Source organism: Myodes glareolus, chromosome 12, assembly GCF_982192425.1.
Source record: "Myodes glareolus chromosome 12, mMyoGla1.1, whole genome shotgun sequence".
Lineage (NCBI taxonomy): Eukaryota > Metazoa > Chordata > Mammalia > Rodentia > Cricetidae > Myodes > Myodes glareolus.
The window spans coordinates 83,433,769-83,454,051 of NC_142037.1; the positions used below are offsets into that span (position 1 = coordinate 83,433,769).

The 20,283-nt window shown below is 48.7% G+C and overlaps 2 protein-coding genes and 1 long non-coding RNA gene across 4 annotated transcripts in view; 1 reads left to right on the forward strand and 2 right to left on the reverse strand.

Moving 5' to 3' along the window:
• The window catches only part of LOC125392126 (uncharacterized), a 100,729-nt gene extending 98,015 nt beyond the window's left edge, over positions 1 to 2,714 (reverse strand). For both annotated transcript variants that reach the window (XR_015004711.2, XR_015004709.2), the window contains exon 1: positions 2,592 to 2,714. This is a non-coding gene — a long non-coding RNA (uncharacterized LOC125392126). The remainder of the gene's footprint in view (positions 1 to 2,591) is intronic.
• Clybl (citramalyl-CoA lyase) overlaps positions 1 to 9,715 on the forward strand; it is a 285,431-nt gene extending 275,716 nt beyond the window's left edge. Inside the window, exon 8 of the mRNA XM_085698178.2 lies at positions 9,578 to 9,715. Within this exon, the coding sequence (XP_085554304.1) occupies positions 9,578 to 9,700 (123 nt within the window). The 3' untranslated portion in view covers positions 9,701 to 9,715. The remainder of the gene's footprint in view (positions 1 to 9,577) is intronic.
• Positions 8,163 to 16,723, reverse strand: Zic5 (Zic family zinc finger 5). The gene is made up of 2 exons (XM_087912333.1): positions 15,162 to 16,723; positions 8,163 to 11,103 (listed from the first exon to the last, which is right to left on the reverse strand). Exons 1-2 carry the CDS (start codon positions 16,579 to 16,581, stop codon positions 10,661 to 10,663), a joined length of 1,863 nt encoding a protein of 620 aa, XP_087768459.1. The 5' UTR covers positions 16,582 to 16,723; the 3' UTR covers positions 8,163 to 10,660.
• Positions 16,724 to 20,283: the final 3,560 nt, after the last annotated feature.

Consider the following 20,283-nt stretch of genomic DNA (forward strand, 5'->3'; position numbering starts at 1 on the left):
ATATATATATGTTTCCAGAGGGTCACAGAAGCACACCCCCACAATCCCAGCTCCTGGGTGCCGGACATAGGAAGATCTCTCATTTAAGGTTAGCCTAGGTTGTACAGAATGACCTTCTCCTTTATTTTTTATTTTTTATTCTTATTTTTAGAGACAAGGATTCAGGTAGTCCCAGCTACCCTTGAACTCCTGATCTTACTACTCCAACAATTTGACTTACATATACTATCAGTGTGTGTGTGTGTGTGTGTGTGTGTGTGCATGCGTGTGTGTGTGTGCGTGCATGCATGTGCATGCATGTGTGTGCCTTGATATGTACATTTTACACTCCAACATGTTCCACACACTGGAGCAGAAGTATGTACAATCTACTTGGAGACTTTGTGTTGCCATGTTGGAGTTCTAGGGAATTTCAAGAAAATCCTGTTTTGCTGTCCACTTATCTTTTCTGGTAATTCTGGAAGTCTGGCCACAGTACTTAGGTCTAGACCCATCTGAGTGGAGAAGCGTGCAAAGCGAAAACACGCTCTTTATATTTTAAAACCTGCTTCTTCCAGATGATTGACAGCTGGATGGATTTTTGTTTCCCAGGTTGAGTTGGGTTCCCAGATAACAGGTTGATCCTCAGTAGTCCAGTAAATGTCAGTAAATCTCAGCCATCCAAGGAGACTGGAGGAAAGCCCGTTTGAAACAGGATCCCAGCAGCCCCCTGGCCTTTGCTCATGCTGTGTCCAGCAAACAAAGAATTCCAGAGGGTCTGAGGTGGAGAGCAAAATGATCTGAGTCAACTTTGAAAAGAAAGGGAAAGGAAAGGAAAAAAAATGGTAAGAGGAACAGAAGTATGAAAGCGGAGGAAAGGAGGGAAAGCCAGGTGAGGAAAACTGAGATAGGAGCCCTAGGAGCCAAAACTTTGTCATGGCTCTTGGACTAGAGTGTTCAGAACGTGGTCTCTAGCAAGGTGAGCCATTGTGCCGAGAATATTAACTGTCTCACACAGATGACTACCCAGACAGCTAGCAGAGCAGAAAGGCCCAGAGTGCACTCACTCTTCTGTACCCTTGTTCCAGAATGACCCCGGTCACCCTTGAAGCCTAGGCTGTCCTTGAGCCCATCAGAGTAAGTGCTCTCCAATTTCTGAAACATCGCTGGTCAGGACAACAGCTGTCCCACACAGCATCCTAAACGAACCAGTCCACTAGTGTAGAAATCCAGAAAACTCACATACCCGAGGACAGTACCTAGATAACTGGCCAGAAAGATGCCCAGAGGCCACTGGACACCATGTCTTCTGGAAGCCCTCTCCCAGATAGCTGTAGGGATAAAGTGTGTGTGCCTAGGGGCCTTTCCTTAACTATGGTTATTCACACTTTGGGAATCCAGCCCGATTATCAATGACCCCTGGCTCCCGGGGCCTCCTCCATTTCCTGAGCTGGAATCCCCTACAGAAGTTGAGCGATCCAACTTGGATCCGAGTGCTGGACTACAGCAAGGATGCAGGGGCATGTCGCTCACCATCCTGGCTCTAGCAGCCGGAACTGCTTAGACGCGCACTGTGCTTGGCCAGAGTTGCTGTGTGTAGTGAAAGGAAACACGACTCCACACTGGGCCTCTCTCTTCGCACGCGTAGGTTCTGGCCTGACTTTCATAGCATCATCCCCTGTCTTCGCTAACCTTACCCCCACTTTATTTGGAAGCCGTGACCAAGCTGCGACTGGGGCTGCAGCCTCCAAATCATAGCACTTTTGCTACGGCGACACCCAGCGAGCTGTCTCCAAGTACTGCCAGGCTCTACCTCTGGCTCTGGCTCTCAGTCCCATCTCTCTGTGCCCAGTTGCATAGAATGCCACACACAACCTGTGCGCACACTCACAAGCACATGTGCACACACGCACGGGTTCCCCCTCCAGCGCCGCCAGCACACGTGCACAAGTTCAGTCTATTTCCTTTTGTACTCTCTTTGCAGGCCTCTGATTCTCCTCTCCCGTGGCCACTATCCTCTCGGGTTCCCCTGGTCTACCTCCTTCCTCTTCCTGCGCCCTGGGAGAGGAGAGGAGGCTGCAGAAGTGTGGCCCGCGCATCCTGCAAAGGCTGAATTATGGGACAAGGCTGGGAATGCAGGGCTGGCCTCCGGCCTGCACCCTGTTTGTTTTCCCTTCGCTCCCTGAATGCTAGATTAAGATGTAAAGATTACCCCGGCCGAATAATGCCGGGAGTCAACACTCAAGCAAACAAAAGTGCTTGCACAACTCGCCAACCCCGCTGGGACCCGGGCCGCGGGCTGGGGGAGAGAACGCGCTCCTCGCTGCTAATTACAAATAAATGATGATGTGCTCACTAAGTAATTGATTTAATGACGTTCCTATGAAACTATTAAACCCGGGTGGAGGTCAGGCTGGAGGCGCCCCAGAGCGCCCATTGTGGGCTGTTTAACTCCACCAGGCTCCTCCGAAAGACATCGGGGCTAATAGGTGAAGTCACAGCTGCTCCGGGCTGACTTTCTCCGAGCGCAAGGCTGGCCGCGGGCACCCTCGCGCCCTCCTCCTGCCGCGCCCTCGTGTCCCACCGCCCGCACCCCGCGCCGACCAGCTTACCCACGCCTCTCCCAGCCCCGCCGCCAGCTCCCGAGGGCCTCTCCAGAGGGATCCCGGGTCTCTTTAAGAGCGGCGAAGTTGAGCACAGAACTTGTACACTCCGCCAGCAGTCGGCTGCCTGCACTGCCGCCCACCCCTCCTTCCTTACCCCACCCCCGCCACTTCTTTCAGGAACTTCAGCCAGAGTGCCATGCAGGGTGCCCGCGCGCTTTTGGCACGGCGCCTGGAACCCAAGTGAGTGCCCAGTGCACTGAAGGGGGGCGAGGCTGGCGGGTGTGTGTGAGTTGTGCTTGGGTGTGTTTCAGGTCAAAAGGCTACCTTTTTTCTTTCTTTCCTTACCCGGCCTTGGGACCTGTTTTATAAAAACGATATAGAGGTAGAGAGACCAAAGTAGGAAAATGAGTAAAAGTGAAAAAAAAAAGTCACTGGGATAGGAGCTCAGGCCTAGCAGCCTCGGTCCTGAGTTTTGTGCAGGAAGCACCTCTACCCCACCCTCGCCCTGACCCAATCAAACAGACCCTTGCCCCAGTGTTACCTGCACTTTCCAAAGCATTGGAGGGCCTACGCCTGCTTTTTAGGGCGATTAAATTCTCCCGTTCTCTCCCTTTCCTCAGAACACAGCCCGTCTAGAGGTGAAAGGGTACAGGCTCCTTCTGGTTTTTACAGCAGGGGCTCTTGGTGGGAAATGTGACCTTCCTTATCTAAAAGGTCAGACAGAGACCTCGGAGTGGATGGAGGGAGCACATCCGAGATGGAAAAATCAAACACTGCAAATAGATCTCCAGTTAAGGATACTGAGCGCCTCTGACCGACAGCAAGAGTCCAAATCATTCAGGCCCAGAGAGGAAAGAACGACCTCATCCTTCCACCTGTCAGGGGCCTTGCCCTGAAAGGGAAGGCCTGAGCCCAGATGGGACTCCACACCCTGAGACAGGGAGGAAGGAGGAGGGTGCTTCAGGCTGCAAAAATCCATCTGCCTGCTTGCCTTGGCCTCTCCAGCCAGCCAACTCTTGTCTCTCTTCATTGAGAAGCCGTAGTCAACCTATTCTTAAAGCATGGATTCATTTATATCACAGTTAGTTGGCCATGGTCTTCTTTCCTCTCCCCCTTTTTTTTCTTTTCTCCTTTCTTGAAATTTCCAAACGCTGAAATAGCTTTCTCTTTGGGTTTGGGTATGGCTTCTGTTTGGGCCTTTGGTCTCAGCCTTCATTCCTCAGAGAACACTGGTGGAGATGGTTTCACAGCTTCACTTGAGACCTCGGTTTCTCCACCTGCAGAACCTTGGTTGGGGTGCTGTGGCCTTTATTTGTTTGTGACCTGTTAAAGGGACAGAGAGGGAGCAGGAAGCCCTAGTTAAGAAACCTGTTTGCACCAAGCATATGTCTTTCTTTATAGGAGGCAAAATAGTTACTGGATTTTTTTTTTCAAGGCTGATGTTTTAATTTTTCCCACACAGGAAGGATTAAAAAGTGAGGGTATCCAAGCCCTGCGAGACCTAAGTGGCTCTTGTGCCCAAAGAGGGCACGGGGTTCACCCTCATTCCCTTTCTGAACAGCTGTTTGGATTTTGTCTCACCTCCCTTCACTCCAGACCCTAAACTCTTTTAACCACAGCTGCTGACTACGTTCCCGAGGCCCTCACTATGGGATGGTCACTTCTCTTCAGCCTGCAAATGAGAAGTGACATTTCAACCAACCCGTAAGCAGAGCCTGGGGACACAGGCCCATTGACAGAGCGTGGCCCAGGGGCCGGGCGGCTCCACAGCCTCCGCAGTTGCCTTAATTAATACCATCTTAAATAGTTCAGCAGCCACCGAAGACAAAGTTGAAGGAAGACTTTAAGGCTGAGTGCCCCTCGACAAGCTCCTGCCCTGTGTCATTCAATATTTAACGCGCCCGCTTGTAATGCAACTACTGGTGCTCCTTTCTCAGCAAGGACATTATTTTTTCACGGTGCCCATAGCCAGGGAAAGCCCTTTAGGCAAAGAAAATCAAAATGTTTGTTGTTTTGGATGACTCATAACTCTTGTTTAACACAAGCACTTTCAGGCCAGTATAACAGGCGCAGCCTCCAAAGCAAACAGCACAATCCTCGTGACAGAGTTGGACACAAAAAGCACATTGTCTTCAGGACTACCCCTTTCTCTGGTGCTAGATGGGGGCCTGTCTCCCAGTGAACACCACGATGCCATTTCACTTTTGAACTATTGTTTTTGAGTTATGCCATGTGGTCAAAAGGAGGGAGAAGGGGGTTGTTTCCAGGCTCCTAAGACAAACGAGTTTGCCTTTTCAATGAAATCCCCCCGCCATCCTTGAAAACTGAGTTTAAATGTCACCTCCGCCTTTCTAATGGGCACAGGGCTGGAGGCGACCCTTCAAAGCGCCTGGGTGATAAACGACCCTTATTAAATATGGTCCTTACTGCTGGGAAAATACAGAGCTGGGCCCGCGTACCCAAGAGCGCCCCTCGCTGGAGGGCCCGGGAGCCGCAGGAGCCTGGATCACCTAAGGACAGAGGCCCCAGGACCTGCTCCCAGTGAGGGACAGGGAACTAGAGTTGGGGGGCCTGGTTGTAAAACAACTTCTTATCTGCCGTCCCAACGCGGCCCATGAGCCCCATCCCCAGAGCCACGGCCTGAAAGGTTGGTGCATTTCCCCTCTGACTTCTTTTTGTCGGTGGCCCAGTGGCGTCTGCAAGTCTGAGCTGCAAAGTTACTGATTTGCAGGCCGCATGTTAAGGCAGCCCATGTAAGTAATTTCTCTGGGCACCCCAGCAAAGGAGAACAAATCGCTGACAAAGGCGAGCGCTTTCGATTCAGCGGCGTCGTTAAGGCAACCCTGAAGTATCCCTCTTATAATAAGTTCCACTTCAAAGCGTTTCTCATTGAGCGGTGACTGCCTCGCACTTTTATTAAGTCCGGGCTTTTTCACTCCGAGGAATCATCTGTTGGGTTATTTTTCATCGTGTTTATTTTTCACTATTCACACAGTACTTGTATTAAATAAACAAAGAACAATCGCTCTGCAAATAAAAGTGCTTAGGTGGGGAAAGAACGAAGAGGTACTGGGGATCAGGCGCCCCTGCCTCTCCCCCCCTACCCTGTGACATCACTACCCCCACCCCCACTGTGCTTTCTCTCCTCTCTCCATTCTTTTTCCTTTCTTTCAAGCCAGGAGGTTCTATAGGGGAATCATCGTTAACAACAAAAAAGCTAATATATATGATATGCACATATATATCATATATTTATAATCTTTGCCCATGTGTTTCTGATGAGGTGAGAATTGACTGAACTAACTGGTCATGAAAGTAAGGGTCACTGCAACTGTATCTTAATAGAGTGTCTCAAATTGCTGTGGACAGCCTGCCAGCGACTCTCCTGGCCCTGCCCATTGCCATAGCGATTCTGACTCTCTCTGTGGATGTACCATAAAAACTCTAGTTTGAATTTCAAAGAACATGCCTTTGAACTTCTCCCCGCCTGATTAGACTCTTAGGTGGTGTGTGAATGTGTGCTCTGAGATGTTCCTGCGTGGGCGTGAGGTCTCTAAGAGGTTTTGTTCACAGGGAGGGGAAGTGTGCTGGCCACCCCAGGGTGCTTTCTCTGAGGTTCTCCTCTGTCCTTCCAGACCTGGAAGGTCCCTGAGGTCACGGGTGGTGTGTGGGTAAACCACTGGCAGATGGATGGATTCTTAAAGTCTGTGGGTTGTTTTGTCTGCCTAGTGATGGGTTGGTTTCCTTTCCTCTGATTTAAGGTGGCCACTTGGCAAATGCCACCCTCTCTCCTGCCCCTCCTCTGACGTAGTTCCTAACCAAACTGGGACCTAAGCATAGTGGTGGCCAGACACCCTCTTCAACCCACACCGCAGACCCAGATGACTCAGAAAAGCCCAAGACTCCAAAAGCTCCCACAAAAATGAAATATATCAATTACGAGACTGTAATCTAAATATTCAGTGGGCAGACAGTTGGACCCAGCTCGCAAGGTTTTCAGGCCCCAGGGCCAGGGCACTTGTGTGGCCACCTCCAACTCAAGAGAATATAATTCCCACCCTGTAAGCTCTTTCTAAGCACCTTAGCCTTTCCTGGCATTCGTTTTACTAAAGAACATCTGAATAGGAGAAATATATAAACGAGGAAGAACCGTGTGTTTGAAGAGCCTCCTGGCCTGGAAAACAAAGGTAGCCGATTTAGCGTTTGCAAAGGCCACGCTTTTTTTTTTTTTTTCTGCAGAGGGAAGATGAAGTCTTTGATGATAGCCAACTTAGTGTCAGTAAGTGGCTTTCTTTGAGACATATTCAGATGGGAACGTCTTGCTTGCCAATTGCCATAGAAATCTTAACACACCATGAAGATTGTCCAAGCGCCAAGCCTTCCGTTCTGGACTAAATTACTTTGAAGTGGCTCAGGACGAGCAGTGGTCAATTTTAACTCTATAGACTGGACAGAGGACGCTGGGAGTGGGAGATTGTGCGTTTTAAAGCAGAAAATAAGAAGGGGAAACTTGTTTTATACACTCTATACAAGGCTCTGCTCTCTGTCAGATATCTTTTATCTTTTATATTTCCCATGAATGATTCATGTCTTGGTGGCTTTGTGTCCCCCTTCTTTTCAGAAGAAACTTCATTAGAGAGCTGTAAGTTTTCCCATTCGTGTGCTGGCTATTGTCATCAGGCTTAAAACAACTCTTGGCAACCTGTTTCACCTTTCCTACGTTTAACAGGCCTGACTTTGAAAAGCCACTATAACCTTTTGGAGAAAGGCTTATTGATGTGATTACCAATTGTTTTTTAAATACTTGCCTTTTATCTGTTTTGTAGTAAGTAGTGAACACAGAAACAAGTAAACAGCCAGGCTTGCTAGCATGCATTGCCAAACATATCAATTTGAGCTGCTGGAATATTTTATCGCCATGAAAGAATTGCCTAACACCTGCCCTAAAATGCTGAGCTCAAGTTACACCTCCAAAATAAACTAAAATTGTAATTTGATCTTCTCCTCACCCTAGCCCCATGACCTGCTATGAGCTGATGTGGTATCCACTGGTCAATTTCATTCCACAATTATAAACCGTTCCTGAGCAGTTTGCTGTCACCTCCCTCATGTCTGAAAGTTTCTCACTCACAGAAGGAACTGGCACCGAGGTCTGTGCAACTGTACTTGTAACCTGCAGGAATTTGTTTCCGTAGACTTCTGGGGATTTCTAGATCAGTAGTTTTCAACCTGTGGGTTGTGACCCCTTTGGGGCTGAATAACCCTTTTACCTGGGTTGCCAAGACCAACAGAAAACACAGATATTTACATTTTGATTCATAACAGTAGCAACACTACAGTTACGAAGTAGCAATGAAAATAATTTTGTGGTTGGAGGTCACCACAACATAAGAACTATTTTAAAGGGTCACAGCATTAGGAAGGTTGAGGACCACTGCTCTAGATTAAACTGTAAGTAAGCCATACTGCTTCCTCTCCCCACCCCTTCATAAGGTGATAAGAGACCAGGGAAGGGCACTGTTCACTACCATAGGGACTGTTCTGTTTTAAAAGAATGACAGAGATATTGTCACTGGGTAAAATGGAGCAATCCATAGGAAGAATACCTTTATTACATTTGTCATCCAACCACCACTCTTGCCTTCTTTCTAATGGACATACACACTTTAAGGTTTTTATTTTTCGGTGCATGAGGAACCAATAAATCTGTGGCAGAGTTAACCTATGCATGGCAAAATACATAAAATACACATTCTTTTGTTTCATAATAAATAAACCTGTAGCATGGTAAAGAATAGTGCAAACTACCATGGGAAAAGTTGTATAAATAAAACAACTCATACATCAGGAATATTTTGTCCTAACAAATTTACAGTACATAAGTTATCCCACCCAAGTTCATACCTTATTTTTTCCAATTTAAAGGACTTTGAAACTGAATAACAGGGAGAAAAAAATCAAAAACTTTTAAAATGTAGAATTATTTTATATTCAAGTTGTAGGTCTTTCTCTTTGTCAAGGAGGGTCTGCATGTGTTGTATTTACTGTAACAATCTGAAGACAACATTGAAAGGTGTCCACATAACAGCACCATGCATTGTCCTAGTAATATCTCTATAAACTATAATCTCATCAACACGAGGCAAAACGACATGCAGGAAGAGTTTGGGTTTTCACATTACCTTGTCCATTCAAGTAAGCTTAAAAATATATTTTATATTTTCCCACTTTCCATTTCTTTTTTTTCTTAAATAAACCATGGGTCATAAATGACAATCTTTCACCAAAATGTATAATATATTTCTTTGGTGTGCTTTGAACTCTTCCAGAAAAAGAAAAGGATCTTTAAAAATAAATTAATTAAAAAACCTGTACAAATAAAAAGTATTCACAGACACTTATTAACAATGACGAGACTACATCAACCACTCACAGCACACAAAACAGATTTCTACAAATCCTGGGGAGGGGAATGTCTTTAAGGTCTCTGAGGGTAAATTACTGCTCTTTAGTATATGTGTGTGATGTTTCTGCTGGGCTACAGTTTGCACAGGAGATGTGTTGTACCAACTGAACACAAACTGACCAAGAGTTATTGTCCTAGGTCCTTGACCCTTTGTATCCTGGCCTGACAGCTCTGGCAAAGGTCACACATTCATCAGTGTTTGGTGGTAACTATAAACCCTTTAAAAAACTTAACACGTATAGGAACTCCTCCTCTTGTAATGTAAATCATATACTTCACATTGTCACTTTCAGATGGAAGAGGATTTAGTGCTCATGGCACAGGTGGAAAAATGCATTAACAATAACTTTTAAAAAAGGTTGATACGGTAGTATGAAAAGATAGTTGGCCTGTTCAGAGAAAAGAAAAAAAAGCTTTAAAAAAATAGGCAGGATGCAACTTAACACCTCCTCAGCCTTAACTATGCATGCTGGCACCCCCAAAAAACTCGTGGTCAAAACATAACTCATGACTTATTACCCAACAGGTTAGGACACAGCCAGAGGCAGCATCTGAAATTCCCAGTTTAAAAACGAAACACAGCCCAGCAGAGGGAAAAGAAAGCACTTGGATTACTTCTAGTTTACAAAAGATCACAGTTTCCCAGTAGTCTGTCTCAGCAGCTCCTATCCTCTATTCCTGCTTGAACAATCACAGTGCATGACAGAGGGAGATGTATCAAGGTGACTGTACTTAGCTTGTTTTTCTGTTTCATTTTTTTTGAAATCATGCAAGGAAAGATACTGAAGGAACAATCCTGTATAAAAATATCATGTCACGGTGAGATTGGTAATAAAAGCACAGGAATTAAAATGATAAATATTAAAAATTAAAGTTTTGTTTGTTTGTTTTTTTATACAAAGACTTTTGGATACAGGCACAGTCCAGGATCTGTTGTCAATGCAGCAAGTGTGTGTTTTACAATCAAGAGGCCTTTGCAGAATTAGGTCTCTAGGAGAGGGCTCAAAAGCCCTCATTATGGTGTCAAAGGCATCTGAGAGGCACTCTGGGGCATGGAGAGGGCCTGGTTGATGTGTTAAGGTCTGACTTAATGTTCTTTTTTCTCTTGCTTAATAGTATACTCCACACACACACACACACACAGACACACAGACACACACACACACACACACCGTATTGGCAGTGTATATCTCAATTTCTCCACTAATTTTCCCCCGCTAGACTCTGCCTCCATGTCTGTCCTACTGCAATGGATAAGTCCAGCTTGGTTGCTTTTTATTGGTTTGCTATTACTTCTTTTTGTGTGTGTGTGCTAGAGATTGAACCCAGGGCCTCAGGCATGCCAGGCAAGCACTCTAGCACTGAATGCACCTCCAGTCCTGTTTTCTTTTTCATTTGTGTTTTTTTTTTTAGGAGAAAGAAAAAAAAAACAAAATATCTTAATTAAATTAATTAAATGTATAAACACCATAGGGTTTCATACTGAATAAATAGGGCTAATTAGACCCGGTTGCAAGTCTGAGTCACCAGCTTGTCTCAGGCTCGGCATTGTCTCAGGTTAGGATGTGGTCCAAGGGCTCCCACTTACTATCACTTATTAATAACCATTCTAATGTATCGTCCGCACGACTTCAGGATTCCCGTACATTTCCTCGTCTTCAGACTCAGAGGTGGTTCCGTTGCTGGAAGGTGTGTGGAGGTGGCTGGGGGCCCCACTGGCCTGGCAAACGTACCACTCATTGAGGTTGGTCACCTGAGGGGACAGAGTGCTGGATCGACTCCTGGTTGGGTCCAGCACAGGGGACAAAGTGTCACCCACTGGAGTCCCCACTGATGAGTAACCAAGGGCTCCTGGAGAAGGTGGGGGGGACTTGCAGTGGATCTTCATGTGCTTCCTCAGAGAGCTCGGGTGGGTATAGGATTTATCACAGCCTCGAATCTTACAGTAGTACGGCTTGTCGCTGGTGTGGACATGGGAGTGCTTCTTTCGATCACTGCTGTTGGCAAACTTCCTGTCGCAACCATCAAATTCACATTTGAAAGGCTTTTCCCCTGTAACGAAACACAGGAAAGGTTAACAATGGCTTTCCAGAGACCTCTCATGTGATGCAATCTTAGAACAGAGCTAGGGGTACATCCCTGTCCCCCTTCCCCCAAGAGCAACTCCCAGCTTTATTCCTAGTTGCAGTATTCCAGACACTGCCAGGACTGGGCTGTGTCCACTGGCCTGGAGGCTTTGCTTGGATTTGGGGAGCACCAGAGGGGTCAGAGTGAAATCTGAAGTAAAGTCCAGGATGTGCCTCTGAAAGCCACCAAGGCCTTCCATGCCACACACACACACACACACACACACACACACACACACACACACTCCCTTAAGGTCTGAACACAAGTGGAAGATTCCCTGTTAAGATAAACACCAATGAAACTATATTTCCAAAACAATGGTTATAAATGAGAATCATAGAAAAAGAAAAACACACACAAACATATATACTAATTTACAGTAGCTTGGGGGCATGGAGAGATGATAATGGCATATTATTGAGACTCTCCCTAGATTCACTGGTGAGAAACGAAAGGAGAAAAACTAAACACACTTCTCTCTTCAGAAATAATGACACCTGTGAACACACAATCTTATCCTGAGATTTTACAAAGTTGGCTGGGCAGAGGCCAGGCCATTGGTGTCTGTGTTCCACCAACTACCCCTATAACTGTGTGTGAGCAGACACTAGTTCACACTGCCTCTACCCTGTACCCTAAAGACACCTACCCTGACAGTTTTCTTCACTCCTTAATAATCAAAACCATAAAAAAAAAAGAGGTCCTTTGACCTACCACCTTTTTAAAATTTTCCCATCAGCCCCAAGAACACAACTCCTTAAACATAAGGCCACATGTCCAGGAAGTAACACTGTTTAGTAAGCTGTAACTAGGGAAATTTAGCCACCACTTTGGTGTTTATGAAAAAGAGAAGATGACAACAGGTCAGATTATAATTGAGCTTCCCTCTGACCTCAGTATCTATGAGCTTGATGTATTCAGGCCCCAAACTGATAAGTCATCCCATAATACTGTTTTTAATACTATTTTTTTTTCTACTGAGAGGATTAAAAAACAAAACAAAACACCAGCAGCTGCTCTGACCTAGAACGTAGGGAAATGTTCTTTGTTTTGGATAATATATTTCAAAAGGCATAACAATAGATAAACCTCTGTGGGTAATTATCTTATTTTCTTCATACCAATATTTCAATGAGGTCTTTTTTCTTTCATATTCCACCAATGGTAACTGCTTTAATGCCAGAGTATAATACAGCTGAAAGTATTTAGGTGCCTAAAATATAACTTTCCAGAATACTGTTTAAAAAGGAAATTAGTTATTCTTGAAATGTACCTCCTACATTAACCCACCAGTCGACGAGATACACAGCTCACAATGATAATCACAACCTTTAAAAATTCTCTGCAGATTAATTAATCCCTTCCTATCAAAACATGGATTTGTCAGGATTTCTGTATTACAAGTTCAAGGTAAGCCTTATTTAACAGAGCATCTTTTAAATATTTACTATGTGTTATATATTTATATACATGTCCTGTATATATACACATAAAATCAGCCCTTCAATATGAAGGCTTAAGTGGTTTTATGCATTCTAAGCAAATACACTACTTTTCAAAATTCTCATTTTTCTGAGCAGCCTACATATCTGGATTGGGAAAAGCAAGTGTTGAATATTGCTGGTTCCTCCATTCCACTGGAGAAAAAGAAGCAGGACTCAGTGAAGGAGATGTGGGTGGAAAGCAAGAAAGAGGGGAGCGAATAAAGAACAGGGGCCGGAGAGAGGAAGAAAAAGAAGTTAGATACAATTTAACAGCCAATGTTGCTTAGGGGCCAGGGAGTGTCTAACCAGAAGGGCTGGGCGACCCCAGTGTTTCCGTTACAGACGCTGACAGAGGGGTCATGTCAAAATTGAACTATGCAGAGTTTTGGAGACTTGGTGCTTGTAGCAAAGAGCCTGTGAATATCGCCTAGATCTTGCCAACTCCCTCTAGACACCGGCCAGACACAGGTTATAAATGCAGCTGTAGGGCACGTGGGTCAGGAAACAGGCCTTCAGGAGTGGTCTGGGGATTAGTCCTTTGATCCATCTGTTCTGGGATCCCAGATAACCCCACAAGGGAAGGCAGTATGGCAGGGAGGAAAGGAAGTAGAGATGGTCTATCTCTCGATACAATGCCATTGGCTCAGAAAACCCTGGGACTGCCAAACAGTAGTCCGCTGGCTAAGCACCGAATCTGGCGGTGCCAGTATCAGTCCCTCTGGAGGGGCGCCCCACCAGCTCCACCTGCAAGGGTCCATGCCGCCTCTGGGAGTAGGAACAAGCGATGTAATCATCCCTACTACGTGGAACCAGCAAGAAAATCCCATCACTTGCTGCCACGGAAAGGGTCAGAGGGCAACCTATCCTGTGGGAACCCAAAAGCCATGATGGGAATCTGTCAGTCAGTTTCTTCTTGGTCAGCTGCCAGTAGCCTCCAGGTTAAGGTCCACTTGCGTCGAAGCCTGGGAAAGTGGAGAGCGCCCAAAACCTCCTGCGCAGCATTTTAAGTTCCCTTTAGCCCTGGCTGCGTGGGGCAAGTGTTTTGCATTCTGCTGCCTTAGCTGGCCTGGTTGTTTTTACGAGAGTCTCGTGGGAAGTTTCCGTTTGGAAAAGTCATTAAGGAGAATTGATCCCAGTTACGGAAAGGGAAGGGGAAAAAAAAAGGCCTCGAGGGAAAATGTACTTCTGGACAGTCCTATCCTCCTCCGGGTCCTGCGGGTCACAGGGACGCCTGCAAGGTGTAGGGCCACAAAAGCAAGGCCTGGGGCTGCTAACCAGGATGCTCTCGTAAAGACCTCAGGCCGGTAGGTCCTACATAAGGGCCCATGTCTGGGGCTGCCTCTTCGTCCCAGATGCACAGATAAATCAGTCAAATGATTATTGAATGTAAACTCGGGTTACCTAAGTGTCCTCGGAGGAGTAATATTGTCTCTCATATAAATCTCGACTACACCCGCGCTCCACAGCGCTTTGCTTGGCACGGTTGTGCATTCTACAAGGGCCGCAGGATCCGTCCCTATACTGTCCCACGCCCCAGCCTTCCACACCAGAGCCACGACGTGGGTTACAATAGGAGGATCCTCACGGTGTTGAGAGTTTTCCCCAAGTTCCACAGAGGGTTAGGCCTTACCGACCCAGGAACCCACCCTCACTGGTGCTAAAACCTTCTTTAAAAGGACAAAAGCCAACTTCTCCAGTGCCCCAACACACTCTAGGCAGGGCCGGCGGAACGTGTGTGAGGGCATGTAAATGAAGTGTTGAGTGAGAGTGTGCGGATGAGGAAGGTCGTGGTGTCACAGGAGTGTGTGCACGAGGTCGGAAATGTGTGAACTGGTGTAAGATGCGCTCCCGTGAAGAGCGTGTGAATGGCTGGATACCTCCTAAGGTCCCAGGGTGCTGTACTCTCTCCCTCAGGCCTTCCTCAAGCGGACCCGGTGGCACCGGGACCCCTGATTCCCGGGTGAGACCGCACTGATCAGCCCCCAAACCGCAGCAAATCCCACGCGCCCCTCCCATGCCGTATTTCGGCAACGCAGCGGTCGCTCGAGACCTGCGTCCCGTGAGGAAGGAAGGTGCCATCGGGAGACCCCAGTCAAAGGTCCCTTCCCCATGGGCCTCGGGACCTCCCGGGGCTGGGCGCGTGGGGGCTGCCGACCGTCCTGGGCGCCTTCCTGCTGCTGCTGCTGCTGCTCCCGGGCGGCGGCGGAGGCGGTGGCGGCTGGAGCGCTTTGCCGGTCCCGGCGGAGGGGCTGCGGGCGCGCTGGAGACTCCGCCAAGAGAGAGGCCAGCGCGGAGCCTGTGTGTGCTATCGAATTACTTATTCATAGAAAAAAAAGGGGGGAGGGGGAGAGAAAAAAAAAAGAAGTCACATGTCCGGGTTATACGTATGTGGAGAAGCAGCAGAAGGAGGGAAAAATGAAAGCGAGCAGAAGGCGAAGCAGCGGCGAGGAGGCGTCGCAGGCGGTGGCGGCGGCGGCGCGGCCGGGGACAAACACCCACCTGTATGAGTGCGCTTGTGGATCTTGAGGTTCTCGGAGCGCGCGAAGACCTTGCCGCAGCCCGGGAACGGGCAGGGGAAGGGCTTCTCGCCGGTGTGCACGCGGATGTGGTTGATGAGCTTGTACTTGGCCTTGAAGGGCTTGCCTTCGCGCGGACAGTCCTCCCAGAAGCAGACGTGGCTGCTCTGCTCCGGGCCGCCCACGTGCTCCACAGTGACGTGGTTCACCAGCTCGTGCATGGTGCCGAAAGTTTTGGAGCAGGGCTTGGCGCCGCTGACCGCGGGCGGCGGCCCGGCCAGCTCCTCCGGGTCCAGCCACTTGCAGATGAGCTCCCGCTTGATTGGCTGCCGCATGTAGCGCAGGAAGGCCCCGGCCGCCCCCGGGAGGTGGGGGTGGTGCGGGTGCGGCGCGGGCGCTGGCGGTGGCGCCGGGGGCGGCGCATGGTGCTGCAGGTGGGGCCCGGGCCCCGCGGCCGCCGCAGCCGCCGCGGCCGCAGCCAGGTTCAGGTTTAAGTTCACGGCTCCGTAGCCGTGCAAGGCAGCGGCCGCGGCGGCCGCCACCGCTCCGTAGTGCGCGTCCCCTGAGCGCGGAGCGAAGGGTGGCTCCGCGCGGCCGTACAGCTCGGCCGCAGCCGCAGCAGCGGCCGCCAGCCCCAGGCGCATCTGGCCGTTGAGCGGGTGGCCGCCGGGAGCCCCTGGAGAGTCGTGCAGCGCGGGAAAGAGCGCGGGGCCGCCACCGTCCCGGCCCGCGTAGGTGCCGCTGGCCGAGATGAACATCCCGGCTGGGTGGGGAGGCGGGGTCGGATGCTGGGGGGAGCTGCTGCCGGACCGCTGCTCCCCTCCGAGCGGGGCCCCGTGCATGGCCGCCGCGGGGGCCGTGGCGGAAAGGTCCCTCCGGAGGACGAAGTCCCTGCTGTGGCCTTTGCCGCTGCTGCCGCCGCCGCCACTGTTGGTGGCGGCGTAGCCCGAGAGGGCAGAAGGAGGAGGCGGGGAAGGGGGAGAGGGGGACTGGGAGGGAGGAAGAGGAGGGGCTGGAGGCGGGGGCGCTGAGGCCTGCGCGCCACCGCTGCCCCCGCCGTCGGGGTGGGTTCGGGAGCCCGGGTGCGACCCTGAGGCCGCGGAGCGGGCGGCGGGCGCGGGAGCCTGGGGCTGTCCCTGGAGCGCCTGAGAGGGAGGGCTGGGGCCGTGCCCACTGGCCTGTGCCATGTGCTCGGGTCCGAGCGCAGTGCTGGCCGCGCCGGGGTCAGTGTCTGGGTCCCGCGGGTGGAGATGCGCGGCGACGGCGCGGAGTTGGGAGTGGGCGGGCGGGCCGGCCAGCACCGGGAATCCTGTCATATTCTGAAGCTGTTGGGCCTGAGCCGTTGCCAAATCCACTAATCTCAGCGCTGGCGGGTTCCTCTTGCTCAAAGGGGGCTCCATCATAACTATACAATCAGGCCCATAGACCCTCGCTGGGGACACTTTTTTCCCCTCTGCCCGCCTTCAAAAACATGTATATATTAGGCGCTCTTTAACTTCTTGTGTCCTGGCCTCCTAACTGCTTATTCTTGTCCCCTTTCTATCCTCCAGCGATTGGCAGAGTGAACACCACATTTGAGCTGCACAGTGGGACCGAGTTTTTGGAAATGGCACGGGTGGGATTGGAGGGAACCGTGTGATTGGCAGCTGTCTCGGCTGCGCGATTGGCTCCGGTTCAGGCTCTGGGCCCAGCGGGGAACCGCCCCCGTGCTCGAGACCGCCTGCGCTTTCACTTCGCGCCCCCCCCCCCCTCACTCTCCAGTAGCTCTGCTTGCGGGTTTCCCCCCGGGTGCCCAAGTTCCACTTGCAGAAAGTTTGCGCTTGGCCTGCGTACTCGGTCCCCTGAGAACGTTTGGTCGACGCGCCTGGCGTAGAGCGTCTGTTAGCTCCGGGCCAGAGTGCATCCAATTGCGAGGGGTCCAGGGACGTCCCGACCAGGGGTAAAGCGACGGGAGTGGGGGTGGGGAAGGATCTGAGGATGGTCGTACCCGAACACTTTCTACCTCCTCTCTTAGATCATCCCCGGCTGATCTCTAGACCGAGCCGAGTGACCATCCTGCCACGGTATCTGTAGCGATGCCAGAAACTTCTTATATGGACCTCGTCTTCCCTGGGCCCACGTGGGTTATAGACTGGAGGAGGAATAAGGACGATTAGTAAACGTAATTGATTACAAAACAATTTGATGGAACTTGGGAAAATACCAAAGTAAAAATAATATATAATAAATCATTCATCAAAGGTACAGTATTGCCTAGACTATTTTAGCTCATGGGTTCCATTCAACATGGTTCAAAGGAACGGACTCAGGATGTAATCTCACTGCTCACGGGTTCTCTAGGTCTGCTGCTTCCAATTGTATCTCCCTGAGGGGCGGGGAGATGGGAAAATGGAGTGGAGAGGCGAAGCTAACTTTTGCCTCCCAGAGATACAATGGCAGAGAGGGCCAAATAACGTTTCTCCTAAGCCATTAAATAAAAGACATCCTTTAAGTAGAATGTCTCCCTCCTGCCCAGAATGTGACTCAGTCTCTCCAGAAGGACCGCAAGTTGGAATAGACCAAATAAAATATTTAAAAATCAGTAAGTATCTTGCCTATTTATTTATTAATAGATTAAGCTGCCTCCTTGTTAAGTTGAAATACCATACTTGAAAGTCAGAAAACCTAGGATCCCATGCCCTGGGTTTTAGTAAATGCTATCCCTTTGGATCCCTTTGCCACCAAACCTTTTTGAAAAATATAAGTAGGTCCCTGCATCATGGGGGCGGGGGCGGAGAACTGTGAGACACCCTCTTTAGGGAGTTTCAGTCGCCCAAAGTGTCATTTGTTTCTTATTTGAATGAAGTATTCTTAATTTTGTGATGTCCTAAAATGTTCAAACTAGAGTGAAAAAATCATCTATAAAATAGTAATAAAGAGTCGAATATGATACCCCCCACATCCCGAGGTGGAGAGTGGGGTGGGTGGGAGGTAGGGGGCAGGAACACAAGCAACCATGTTTAAGCTTAATTCATTTGCAGTTGGAGTAAAGATTAACCCCCCAAAAGCTGTCATCAGATCATGGCCCTCAAAAGAAGTAAGTATTATTTCCAGAGTTGATTTGCTAGCGCCATTGACATCGGTGTGAACCATGCTGCAGGAGCCTCCCTATGAACCTTGGGAATGTCATTTCTCTTCTAAATCTGACAACCAAACAAAGACAATCATGCCATCACATTCTAAATGCCTTCTTCTTTGAGCGTAAATGAAGTTTAAATCTAGGGAAAAGGCAAAGAGCATGAGCAGAAACACACACACACACAGTGGCAATAATCAAACCCACATCTGTATTTGGGGAGGAGACTTCTATGATGAGTTGTTTCAGACACTTTAATATCCTGAGCCAACCATGGAAAGGTTGGTGAAGAACGGTGCCATCTGTATAGATGGTGTATAAGGGAAATGTCACATTGGGAATTATTACCACTGCCTTCATTTCCTTGAAGGAGATTTCAAATTATTTTCCTTTTATTTCAACCTCTTGGCAATGAATGTCCATACCGGCAGTAATGACAGCTCAGAGCTCGCTACTGGAGGTTATCAGCAAAAAACAAACAAAACCCAAAAAAGTGAATAAAGAAAATAAGCACAACCTAGTTTATGATATGGCCCTTTGAGCAATTTTATTGTGCAGTAAAATAGGTGCCTCCACCCCCTTCAAAATGGCTTTTCGTCAAGATTATAACTGCTTTGTTTTTATTGAATTGCTGAAATTTAATGGTTTAATGGATGGAGGCATGAAGGAAAGGCTGTAAAAATGTGGATAATGCTACAGCAGAGCCCTGTGGAATCTGGAGCCCGCCTCCTTGTACAACTCTTGTTAAACACAGCATGATATGTATCTGTCATCGATTTAATATGTCTTAATTCAAATATAGCTCCCTGATCAATTTCTTTTTATGGGAGACCTAGAAAGAAAGGAAGGAAGGAAGGAAGGAAGGAAGGAAGGAAGGAAGGAAGGAAGGAAGGAAAAGAAAACACTTACTTTGGAAATAACACAAGTCTGGGTGGTGACTGGGAAGGGAATATTTATTTAAAGTGAGTTTAATGAATATTCAAATTTATGACCAAACCCAGACCCTAAAAAGATAATTGACTCAGGTAAATCGATTTGAGATGCTAATTCTTGAAAGAAAGGGCTGGGGAGCAAAATTTCAATCAACACCAATAAGGCGCCAATAAACCGCCTGCCAATTAAACCTGAGAATAGGCCTAGCTACTTGGTCATCAGGAAGGCTCGCTGTGGATTTCCGGGATTGCCTTGCTTTATAAAAGGGCTTTTTATTTTGTAGACGCGCTTTTTGTTATTGTGATGACCTGCCTGACCCCAGGTGCGCTGTTTCTTTTTCAAGCTGTTTGGGAGCCAAACCCAAACCCCCTTAAATCCCTCCTTTCTAAGGACGCAGTAACTGTGTCATACTTCCTAAATAAACAACAATTTTCAGAGCATTGAGGAGAATAATGTGCTGGTTTCCAAAGCAGGGAGTAATAGATGTATTCATGATAATTCCTTCCCTTTCTGTGGACTGTTACTCTATTCTGATGGTGGAACTGGTCTTCGGGGCCACTTCCCAAAACTCAAGCCCTGGTCTGCACTTTCCGCTGCTAGAGGTCTTTGTATGAAGGCAGAGATACAGCAAGCCTTGGAAATACCGATGCTGGAGGCAACCGGGGCTCTGTCGGCAGTAAATTTACAGACCTCACGTTTGTTCTAGTAACCCCAACCTCTTTCTAGCCCCCCAAACAAAGGCGCGAGGAGGTAGAAGGCGCAGACAACTCCCAGCTGGCCGGAACTCGACGGCCACGCTGCAGCTCAGCAGCCTAAAGGCCACAGAACTTGGCGCCTGGGGATGTTGCGGCAGGCTTCCCGCTGTCGGGAGGGAGGGCTGCGTCTCCCAGCTCCAGGTGCCTTCCGTGCCTCACTTAACACAGTCAAGTTTCCTACGATGGGTGTGGGCAATTAATAAACTCTAAGGGAAGTGAATTGGACATTTCCTGGCTTTTGAGCTTTTGTTTGATTGTTTCTCCAGGCGGGCGGGCACTTGGGGGACGGTGGGGGTGGACAA

What these genes read in the sequence shown, in the direction of transcription:
- Zic5 (XM_087912333.1), bottom strand. Translation starts at nt 16,581, where the DNA reads ATGATGGAGCCCCCTTTGAGCAAGAGGAACCCGCCAGCGCTGAGATTA. An exon ending in CCACAAGCGCACTCATACAG is followed by an intron (nt 11,104 to 15,161) that starts GTGGGTGTTTGT and finishes GTTTCGTTACAG; the next exon opens with GGGAAAAGCCTTTCAAATGT.